The sequence below is a fragment of the Neodiprion virginianus genome, chromosome 2 (assembly GCF_021901495.1).
Source record: "Neodiprion virginianus isolate iyNeoVirg1 chromosome 2, iyNeoVirg1.1, whole genome shotgun sequence".
Taxonomy (NCBI): domain Eukaryota; kingdom Metazoa; phylum Arthropoda; class Insecta; order Hymenoptera; family Diprionidae; genus Neodiprion; species Neodiprion virginianus.
In genome coordinates this window covers 8,205,905-8,218,139 of record NC_060878.1, presented here as the reverse complement: position 1 = coordinate 8,218,139, position 12,235 = coordinate 8,205,905, and the positions used below count along the sequence as shown (strand labels likewise).

The window sequence follows — 12,235 nt, the reverse complement described above, 5'->3', positions numbered from 1 at the left end:
ACTGATCGAAAATCAATATAATAAATGTTGGAATGATTCAACGGAAAATTTTTCAAATTACTTGGGGATATTGGGAAAAATTTGCAATCAATTATCGTTGGAGTAAATTCGAAGAATAAAATATCAAATTGCAATAAAGTAGTACACAAGGGTGATTAGTTACAGATTTACGATAAGCGTGTAAACGTGTCAAAAAGGTTCTTAGATTTTTCGCAAAATCGTTATTTATTCTGTTCATGTTGTCAGCGACAAAGATACATGCATTTCGGCAAAATCGATGAATAGAACTTTTAAGACACTATTTATACGCATTAAAATGTGATTCTTACCGTGTTTTATTATTATCATTATTGTTATTACTATTTATCATATATATTTATATTACACAAAGATGAAGACTTAATCGTACGTCTGAATCGACCAATATAATAATCTGTCAGAATTTATAATGTCACGTAATTCAATAGAGATTAAACAGACAATCCGTTATTATTTTCTTTTCGATATTATCATTAAACCAGGTCACAAAAATTACATACACCTAATTTGAGGAGAACAGGGGAGGCAAGTTGCTTGATATGAAAAAAGTAAAAATATCTACTGTATAATTAACAGTTCTCGTTTGTATTAGTTTTTTCCTCTTTCATTTTTGATCAATTTTCCACAAGACATACATTCGATTGTTACTGTTTTGTTTCAAATTTCATCTTTTTGTTTCTTTTTTGGAATTATAAGAATCCGCTACACTTTTTACAGATGTATAATAGTAAACTTTTATACAAATTAGGGGTATTAGGCTTTTGCTTTTATTATTGTTTTGTTGTGTCAATTCTTTTCTGTTTATTCTGTAATTAAAGAAATTGCTTTCCTGATAATTACTTCCTTGCTTAACTATCATTTCCAAGCCTTACGCTACATTTCACTTAGCATTTTATGTACCAAGTTCTAATTTTTTGTTATATTTTAATTCATGTTTTTTTTTGTTGTTTTTTTTCTATTTTATTTTTACACACATCAAACTCAATTTTATTCTCATTTGCTCGGACCACACGTAATTTTCACTAGATAGTCTGATACTTTACATAATTAATTATTTGAACAAGATGGAAAAAAAAAATAAAAAAAGAAATTGTATCTTCATGAAAAAAATAAGGTGAAAAAACACATTTAAACACATCATCATCATCATCATCATCATTATTTCCAGATATCTGTTATATCACAAGTAGGTACGTATTATAATTTTTCCTAGGATAAAATTTTGCTTCCCTTTCATACATGATCATAGAATATAGTATATGTATAAGCGTTTTGTTATTATTCCTTACTAACAGACCTAAACCATAATTTTAACTGTTTTCTTGTTTGTTTCGTATAGATATCGTCTTTTTTTTTAATTTTTCTATAAATTTAAAAGGCCTGTCACCTAGTAACATTGGAAATTCAAAACCGTGACTAATTAGTGGCTGGCGTTCGTAATATCTATAAGTTACATATAATTAATCTGATAAACGAAAATTATTTTACGCATGTTAAATAGAAGAGCATGAAAAAAGTGCGACGTTGTTAAGGGATAGTCAAATAATTTTACACCTTGTGTCACGCATAATGTACACTCGCGAATCATTCGTAATGAGAATTATTTCACAAACGCTGGAACATAATTTGTACACGCATATACTGTATATTCGAAACCTTGGTTTCATTATGGCTTTGCGATAAATTGTTTTTTTCTGTCAAGATAAGTAACTAAATGATGGTGTAGTCTATTTAGTCACTGTTTTAAAAATAACCCATGTAATCTACTTACAAATGAATATTATGCTTCTAAATAAAATGCTGTTTTTTCATTATCCTTTTTACACAACGTTATTATGTACAAAGAATCATTATCTCTGATAATTTTCTCAATTTTCTTTTATTTGTTTTTAATTATAAATCTATAACTTAAAAATGATTATTATTTTAATTACCTCAACGGGGGGAGAAAAAACAAACTATGCTAGATATACTTCGGCCTACATGAAATAAAAGTATATATTTACAATACCTATATATTTATTATTGTTATTATTATTATTATTCATTTTTTACAATTTCCTTTCCAATATGCCAGAACTTAGCTCTTTACCTTTATCGTAGCAAAAATCTGTTTTCCTTGTTTTGTACGACGTATAATATAACTAATAATTAAATGATTATTCTGATTCCTAAGCTTGTTTTAAATATATTACTACCAATCACTGGACAATGGTTGTCAATGTCTATAAAAACTGCGATTACAGTTTTAACTACAAAACTAAACCCCTGCCAATTCCTTGTACAATAGGAATTCATTGATGACGTACTATGCTTAAGAAAAAAATATCCATACATATAAAACTTTGAAATTGATTTGTATACTACTGTAATTGAAATTTTCAAGCAAAGGTATAAAAACCCTAGCGGGTCAGTAAATGAATTTGTTCAATTCGACTCCCTTGCTCTGTAGAAAAAAAACAAAGAAAAAAATATTCATTTATGCTGTACAACAGTGCTGTGTACTTGCATAAGATCATGCATATTCCATTTCGTAAAATTCGAAATATGAAAATGAATGTATAACAATAATTTAAACGCAATCGATGATTGAACTTCGTTACTTCACAATATATTATTTCTTCTTGATACTTACAGTAAAACTTTATGTTTTATGGAAAAAAAAAAAAAAAACTGAATACAGCAGACTTGCAGCACTAATTATAAGTATATAATTGCTTTCATTTAGGTAAATGTCTTCAGGTTACAGTCAATATACTTTACATTGTCCTGTGTCTCACCTGTTTCTGGATTAGACATCTTTAAAACATGATTATAGCATTAGGTATAGTTATCTAGATCAACGAGAAGTAACATTAGTGTTTTCAAATGAAGTGAAATGCGCAAAAAAATAAAATAAAATAAAAATAAATAAAAATAAACAATACCTCTGTGAGGGCGGGCATTTTAAATTTACCTGTTTTCCAGTGACCGAATTATTCTTATAATAAAAATTCTTCTATCTATTATTAATAGCTGATTTGTTGTCCACATTCCAATAATATTACAAACAAAATCACTTTGTTGCTGTTGTATATTTAGAATTATAGATGTGTAAAAAAGTCTAGTAAAGTTATAAATGAGAATATACAGTAACAGCTGCCATTACATGATTTATTCAACTCTCTATATTTGACTAACCAGTGTTTTCTATCAGCAGATTAACATTTTTACACAAACTTTTGGGACTGGTCACTAGAAAACATGTCAACGTCTTTCTGTCCTTCACGAAATGATAGACAATATGGGTAGAAAAACAATATTACGGAACATTTCAGTCGAGTTCAGATGGATAAAAACGAGATTTTCGAACAACTGCTTTATTCCAATCAAATTTTCAAATAATGCTTTCCTCATATAGCAGATACCTACTTCGAAATAATTTGGAATACTTATCACATTAGAAACCATCTGCGACTACAAGAGGCATCGCTAAATAAATCCTCACACCTCGGCCGTCTGTGATTTGAATTTTTTTTCCTGTAATAGAATTGGGTTATGTGAAATATTAACTCAAGACCCATTGAAACACATTCCATTTTGAAACTTATACCATTTAAATTGAAGTGCTGTAAGTTGTTACGAAAATAATACACAAGGAGATAGCAATGAATCGCAGATATATACCAAAAACAAATGTATACTTAAATTTCAGATTATGATTACGCCAAATCGCTGATTTAGGCAGAAAATAAAAAAAAAAAAAATTATTTTACATCACTTGGACTTTACAGCCTTCGGGTCTGCCTTCATGCTTTGTAACACAATCCAGATTTGCGGAATAACTTATTACTTATCACGCTGTATCAAGCAAACGATGATAAAGTTCAAATATTAAAGTCAACCGTTTCGCACAGAGTTTCAGTAAAATATACATAATTACTCGAGAGACAGGAAAAATTTCTATTAGAGGTAAATAGACGTTACTAATATAAACGTGACAACTCGTTGTCCACGTACCATTCCTTTTCTAACATCTTTCCGGCATCCGTTTTTTCGCATACACAATTTCTACTTTATAAACGTGGTTAAAACGTTTTATAGTCCTTATATTTTAACGATGTTACACAATTTTTTCCCTGTTTACCGACCCACCAAAGTTTCACGTAACTCGATGTAGGTTGCATTTGGGTATGTACTGATTCGTGTCGAGAAGCCAGCCCTTGGTGAGAGCACAGGGGTAGTGAGTTACGCTGCGGCAACCTCGCTTCACACAGCCGATGTTGGCCCCAGTAAAACCGCACGAATCGCAAACCGATTTCGCAGCATCCCAGACAGCTTCTTGAAGTCCCGTTACTCGTCCGCCTGAACATGATTAAAAATTAAAAACTTCCAAAACATGTTCTTTACGTATAAATGCTAGAGAAGAGTTGTCCTTTATTTCAAACTTAATTACTACCAAAGTGGTACGTTATTGTTTATGAATAATATATCGATATTCAGAAACCTGACCAACCTGCCATATAAACACCCGCAGCCCAGACTGCACATTGTTCGTGAAGCCATACTTCCCACCGTTGTTCCTCTCCAGGAAGCTGCGTCATTCCCGTCAACATCGTATTAATTCCTCCCTCGATGGAATTTCTTTTTTTTTTACCCATTTTAGCTGCAAATTGATCAGCCAATCCTGCATGTCTTAAACTCCTCTTATTTTTTCCACCCTTTTTTTGTTCCGTAGTTATTTCCTGTTCGTCAGCGGACATCACCCCGTCCTCGAGCCGTTCTTTTCCTATCAAATAGGGGCCAAACAAATCGCTCAAAACGCCGGCAGGAACCTGTAATCAATATCAGATATGTTTATTCAATTGTCATTTATTACACTTGTCTTCATTTTTTAGTTTAGTAATACAAACCATGTAGGTTCCAGCAGCGATGTGAGGACCTGATAAATTTGGGTGTGGCCTTGCCGGATCGCCAGGAACAACAGAATGTGGTCCTTGCTTACAGAAGACGCAAACCCACGTTGAATCTGTGGTATGAGCGTCGTACCGAGAAGATAGGGTTGAACTGAATAGACCAGCTCTGCTCACTTTTCCTGTTGAGTAAAATAATGCATACACAATACCACATTTAGGATTCAAACCCACTTTTTGTTTTTGCTACAATCACGTTAAACCATCATTCTTACCACGGTAATCAAGATCATTTTGATGGCTCAGCCTCTTGCTGCGTCCAGTATTACCATTTCCCACACTTTTCCGTTTTTCTTTACTCTTCTCCTCCTCCTCTTCCCGTGGGGCGTTCACCACTTGAACACTCAAAGGACTGTCCCTTGGTCCCTCGACATGAACCACAGGTCCGCGGGACCTGATGGAACTTGCATTGGAGCCGGAGTCATAGGCCATTTCTCTAAGTCCATCGACTTTTGTCGTCTTCTTGGTTTTCTTCGATATATCTTGTTTTTTAGCATTTTTAGACGCCCGTTTTTTCTTAGTTTCTTTTTGCGGCAAATCGCCAATATCGCTGCCAAATATTGCATCTGCGGATCTTGATATTTTTCTCTTACCACCTCTGCCTTTGCCTTTTTTTGTCTTTTTCGGCGACGGTTTCGTTTCTACCGTTGATGTAACATCCATTGCTTTAGTGTCTTGAGCCTCCATTTCGTTTTCCGTAATGTCAACATTTACCACGTTTTCTTTCTCCGTATTCATGGACTCGACTTTCGGTAAATCCTCCTTCGATTCTGCATCAGTTTCCACAATGCCGGCAAACATTTTTTCCAACTCAGATTCGACCTCGTTGAACGGGTTCGCATTGGCAATACCCTTCGGGCTTGTAACCTTGGAAAATTCCGTCGCATCGTCACTAGATTTTCTTCTTGCTCTTTGATTATTCGGAGGTACATTAGACGCTGGTCCTTCACTGCTTCTCCGCCTTCTGATAGGCTGATTTTCTTCTATCCTTTCCTCTTGCTTTGGAATTGGTAGAGAGTTTGCTTTTTCCGGTATTGGTTCGCACATTCTTGGCACGGACGGTTCGGTCGGTTCAAGTTCCATATCTTCGACCTCAGTTTTTGAATCTTTGCTTAACCTGACAGGTTTTTCTAATTTTCTTTTCCTACGTTGTTTACCGTTGTCATTAGAATCGTCGTTACTAAACGACGGTGATATTACTTCATCCTCTCTACTTGGCGATTTGGATTTTTGACGTTCAGGCGACATGCTCTTTATGCTACACGCGTCCTTCTCTTCAATCGGAGTTACAATAACCGAGCCAATGTTCTCCATACAGCCTAATTTCTTGTTACCTCCCTCCAATTTTTCCAGCAACGAATCAACCCCCTTTTTACCACGTTTAAGAGGATGTTTTGGTGACCGTACGCTACATTCTTCCACCTTTCTGTCCATCTCATTCGTTTCTCTCCTTGGACTGTCCGTCACGTCCCTATGTTCTGCCGTTTTTGATGTTAAATTAACAATAACAGGTAATATACTTCGAGGTCCTTGCGCAATTACGCTCAACGAATCTTTGGACTTTAATACTTCATGATCCTTCTTCTCTGTCGATACCCTTTCGATGGTTACACTAGGTGGCAAGTTCATCATTTTTTGAGCAAAGTTATCCATATTCAGGTCTTTAACTTTGTCATGAAGATTGGCAACACCCTTCAAATTGCTTTCAAAGTTTTTCACTGTAATTTTAGGCGTTGTTATTTCCTTTGTAGACAAGGAAACAGGTTCACTGATAGAATTTGGTGTCGGCACTGAAGAGCTGATACCGCTGTCAGATGAGGTTTCTCCGTTCAAAGGTATCGGTGGTGATATGATGTTACCGTTTCTACTGCTCTTATCAACACTTCTGGCCGTCAAACTAATCGGTATATCTTGAGGTATCCTTGAATAATTTTCAGCAATATCTGACGTTGCCGACAGATCCAGTGTACTCTGACTGCCAGGTGAATTCCTGTACTGGTTTTGGTTCTGACGATTGTCGACCAACATTTGTAAGCTAAACAAAGGACTTCCAGATGCGCTCGAGGGCGTTACAGGTTTAGAAGGTACTGTTGGTGTATGCCAAGTTGGCGGCGCTTGTGTGTGGGCTAGTTGCGGAGTCAATTGAGATGCCAAATGCGACGCTCGTGTCATTGATGGATGTGTGTAAAATCCAGGAGCATTCAAAGCCGCGCCAGGCAATGCCGTCGGATGCATATTCAGCCCTGAAATTATAGAATTCCATTGTTAAATGCTCTTGTATTAGCCTCACAATGTCTGACTAATAGCGTTTGAAGTCTTACCTTGTCCCTGTGCCATGGTTAGATGATTCCAGACAGTTTGAGGTGGTGGTGTGCCCACGGGGGGTCGACTATGTCCTGGATACTGTCCAGACATGTTGAAATCGTTGATTTAGTTGGAGGATCAAATTTTAGTTTTGCCAAGTCGTGTGTTTCAATAATTATCTTCACTTCCTCATTTGCAAATTGATCATTTATGTTTTTACACGTTTTTATACCACGAACTAAAGATGCTGTTGAGTGATTCAAATGTTTCGGTTTAAAAGTTAGAACTGTTAAATAGTTATCTACAATTACGGTGCAATAACTTATGCTTTCGCTAATTAAATTTCTTCAAGAAATAATTATTTTACCACTATGCTTGCTTTCAACGTTGGAATGTCCTTTTGAATCACGTCAAATTCTATCCGATGAACAATATACACCGTAAATATTCTGTTTTTACTGATTTTCAGTACAGTCAACCTCTTTCAATAACAGTGTACACAGAAACAAAACCCGGCACTGTTTATAGCGAAAAGATTTTTATTATACATGAACATAAAATATATGAAATTTGGTACTGTTTTGGTGTTTATGGTTTCGCAGTGTACTTTCATCTATCATAAACACAACTTCTTTCTTCTACAGGATTTATCAAGGGAATTTTAACATCTGTAAATTTGTTTTAATAGTTAAAAGAAAAAGTTATGAAAACTTTCGTACCACAGTTTCATAAATGTTATTTTTCGATTGATTAATTAATCGAATTAATGTTTATCGCGGTCACGAATTATCTCAAACTTTAATCGGTTTCCTTTTAAAGATTAAAATAATTATTTACAAATCTTTCTGCTTTATTACACAATTGATAAAACAAAGCGACAGAAACCAGTTATTTACTCGTTATGTTTAAGAGTTATTAAATATCGAGTGTGTATCAATTTTAGTCAGATCAATAACGGCACTTCATGTAAAAATTACTTCGGACTAAAAGATTCGAAAAAGTATTACACTCAATTGTGATGCAAGGTGAAATCAGCTCCCCGCTTCACTTCCTGTTTAACACAACTTAATTGGTTTTTAAAGTCTGTCTGTGAACAAGGAATGGAGTCGTATCACTTTTAAACTAAAACAATTATTGGCATCAATAAATTAAACGTTATTTGATGACCTTTAATTATATCGTCATCGTCTTTGAGCGCAACTTATTTGAAAAAAAAAAAAAAAAAACTTTGCACGCTAATAGGCGCTACCAACCAACGATGTTGGTAGCCCTGTGACCCACAATTGGTCGAGCTTTCCCATTGTGATCCAATTCCCAGAATTTGCAACCCTGTAACGAATAAAAAGAAATTGATCATTGTTCATTGCATCCAAAAATATGCCAAAAATGAAGAAAATCGAGCAAGCTGGTCACTTCGATAGAAATGAAAATACTAGAAAAAGTTGAGCAAAAAATGGATAACAATTGATCTGTTAAAACAATGTTTGATACAATATACGTCATACGATTATGTAGAAAGAAAATCATTGAATTCTTCATATTTAATGAGCAAGAACCAATTCTAGGATTAATTAATCATTCTGAGTGTGATAAACTTATGAAATTGTAGACAGTGTTTTTACTGCTTAACGCTCAATTAAATTTATACTACATGCAATTGTCAGTTTCAAATAACAATGAAGTTTTGTGCTGATCCTTACCATTACTGGGAGCAACATGCTTATTATTCCTAATATTTAAATCATGGCAAGTGTCTGTGCTGTTCGATTACGTTCACTTCTGAAACTTATTAATGTTCCAAGATTTCGACCAGCTGTTCTTGAGTTTTTCGAAGAATCTCTATAGCCAGGAAAATTGTTTCAAGTTTCACGTCACATGTAGAGTGGTTCACTTCATCTGTGGCTCTTCTCGATTTCCTAAACAACGAAAGGTTATTTTTTATTTATTTATTTTTTTTCTTTGTCTTCTCACTTATGAGTTACCTCCGTGAATAATATATATTTAGAAAACAGATTCGTTCAGGAGAGATTCAAAGCGATAAAAAGAGTCATCAATGTCTGTGAAACCATTTACAGCCGGTAATAAGTTTCATACGCTTGAGGGCAATAAAATAGAATAAAATAAGAATGAAAAAAAAGTTAGGTGAGGTAATCCGCCACACGTTTAAATGTGTGCATGTATTACCATTTGAGCGACGTTCACTGACATTGACGATGATAATAATACAGAATGTGAAATTCATTTTAGCTGTGACCACGAGGCTAATGATAAATTTTCCGAGTACAGCAGCATGGCGTAGCAGTAAGGGGAAATTTTCAAAAAACATCACTTCGCCATTCCTGTATGATAAATAAATTCATTAGATATTCAATAGATAGTCTGGCACGTTTTATTACGAATATTTTATTAAAACTTTCAGAATCGATTTCAGCCGAGTGCGAGGCGAAAGTTTATACCTTATTTTCTAATTCAATTTGAATTGTTAAAAATACGACTTAATCACTGACTTTAATACGTTCATAGAAACGAATTAACTTTGGAATCGCGGATCTGTGGTTTAACCGAAAGAGTAAACAAATCGTGAAATTTTCGCCGTAGTTTCGCGTACATACGTGCGTGATGGAGATTGAAGAGTTAAAAATCAAAATAACACTTCCGTATTGCAGCGTAACAAGGAAAAACGCGTAAGTAGGAATGGGATAAAGGCAAATGATTGAGCATCTGTGAGAAAGAGAGAGAGAGAGAGAGAGAGAGAGAGAGAGAGAGAGAGAGAGAGAGAGAGAGAGAGAGACAGACAGAGTCAGAAAGAGAGAGAAGAGAGGGGGGGGGGGGAGAGAGAGAGAGTAAGAAAAAAAACCTCTTCGCGATAGAAAAATAATAGACGCAATTGGCGAACAACTGTTACGTCTCTTTACAGTGGAATTCTAACGGTTTATAAATCCAGTGGACGGAGTAGAGGGTATGCAACTGTAATATTGCATTATAATAAATAAATGAAATGATTGTTACGAGGGCCGCGTCGATATAAGTATTATAACTAGTTGCTTGCTTACACCTGACAAACTATTTCGAATGTGTATAAACGCGATGTAGTGGTGTAAGGTAGGTACTACCAGGTGTGGAGTTGATTCGCTGATTGTAAGTACGTGCAAAGTGTATATTCTGACGTTGTAATATCGAGGCGAGGCAAGGCGAAGCAAAGTTTACGAACAATGACGAAATATCAAATCGGTTTCCTCTAGAGATTTTTTTTCCGACGTTTCGAATACGGTGAGAAAAGTTAAACGCTGCTGCTGCTGCTGCTGATGTTGCTGCTGCTGCCGGCACGCATGCATCACTCCAACACCAACACCCCGACATGGTGCCTTTCTTTGCGTAAATCGATGCCACATTTTATTTCACAAGATTTATCGTTTAACCCTCGGCATTCGGCGCACATCACTATCACCAAAACTTGGTTTATCGATAAACGGATCGTGGACGATATTACCGATTACCTACCTAGCTTACGCGGCCCGTGCGAGGCATGCAATTTACGATTTTTGGCCAAAAAATCGTCGAGACATCAACCAAACCAGGATTTAACAATGGTGGCCGCTACCGAGCCGCAAGCAATGCTGACACCTTGCGGAGGCGGCGTCAACTAACATCAACCTCTTCATCTTTCTGCACAGCGAACAACGCACACTCACCCCAAACACCAAAGTACGCTTGCAATCAGCTGTGCCGCCGAAGTTTGTACAGACTTGATTTTTCATCGACGGCAGGAAGGATATTGCCGATTTTCACTCCCTCTCAAGCCCTTCGAATCGAACAATTTTCTTTCAGATGCTTGTCCCTCGACATTGTTGAATGAAATTTTATCGACGGACAAATCTTGATAGGACTGCACCATATAAACTCGGCTTGCAAACACTGTATTCACGCGTATACACACGTATGGTATCCACATACGCATGTGTAAACAGCTGTAATTACGTGATCAGTTGAATCCACTTCCTCGAATTTTTATTCCTCCTACAGCCTCGATTTCCTTGGCTAAATTAATTTTCGAATTTAATCGAACGATGCGACCGTTTAAATGTACCCAAACCAATGATCGATTCTCCTGAAAGTTTGCGGACTGTTCGTCGAGTTTCGTTATAATAAACCGTATATACCTACCTTGCCTAGTTTTCATTCCGTGGGCACATCGTCGCTGTGCGTATTACGTTATATTGTCGTATCAAGGTGGAAGGTGTGTTTTATTCGATCGTTCAATATGGATATTTTACACTCAAATTCTGTCACCGTAAAACGAGCTAGGCAACAAATAAAAATAAGCGTTTCTGCATTATTATGTATAATTCCGTGTGATTATCCATCAATCAGGCCAACCCTTCTAAACTGTAGAGAAAAACGTAGGGAAAATTTGATTCAAATTTTCTAAGCAATATTTCCGTCGCTTGACGCAATTCTTGAATGGTCATGGAAAGCCGTCATATCGGAAATATTATACACGTACGTATTAAAAGAAAAATCATACAGCAACGTTATGATTCTACATTTGTTTGGAGTGATTTATAATGCTTCGACTACTTTTTAAACCAGAGTTCACTAATCCCGTTTATCTACGAATTCAATACATTATCGATTTTAAATCAATTAGCCGATGATACGGTTTGCATTATAGTGTTATACAATTTCAATGTTAAATTTTATACAGTAAGCTCGCTGGAACTTTATTCATATACAACAATGTGTGTTAAATTAAACGAACGATTCAATTATCTCAACACAAATGTGCAAATACAACTCTCGAGTACACACTGCGTTATACAAACAGTAATATACTGTGTTAGTACAGTTGTTACATTACAGTAACCACTGCACTAATAACAGTTGTTTCAGAAAAACTTTGCTACTTTTTTGTACATTTCATGCCATCATTTTTTACTGAA

At 35.5% G+C, this 12,235-nt stretch overlaps 1 protein-coding gene across 4 annotated transcripts; it reads right to left on the bottom strand.

The window, feature by feature from the left end:
* Positions 1 to 605: 605 nt before the first annotated feature.
* On the bottom strand, positions 606 to 10,907 carry LOC124297315 (transcription factor 20). Of its 4 annotated transcripts, none has more exons than XM_046748225.1 (7): positions 10,797 to 10,907; positions 8,996 to 9,211; positions 7,313 to 8,624; positions 5,207 to 7,234; positions 4,932 to 5,113; positions 4,535 to 4,853; positions 606 to 4,383 (listed from the first exon to the last, which is right to left on the bottom strand). In XM_046748225.1, exons 3-7 carry the CDS (start codon positions 7,404 to 7,406, stop codon positions 4,181 to 4,183), a joined length of 2,826 nt encoding a protein of 941 aa, XP_046604181.1. In that variant the 5' UTR covers positions 7,407 to 8,624; positions 8,996 to 9,211; positions 10,797 to 10,907; the 3' UTR covers positions 606 to 4,180. The 4 variants fall into 4 exon arrangements, with proteins under 4 accessions (XP_046604181.1, XP_046604183.1, XP_046604182.1 ...); XM_046748227.1 differs by lacking the exon at positions 10,797 to 10,907 and adding an exon at positions 10,409 to 10,773; XM_046748226.1 differs by lacking the exon at positions 10,797 to 10,907 and adding an exon at positions 10,349 to 10,469.
* Positions 10,908 to 12,235: the final 1,328 nt, after the last annotated feature.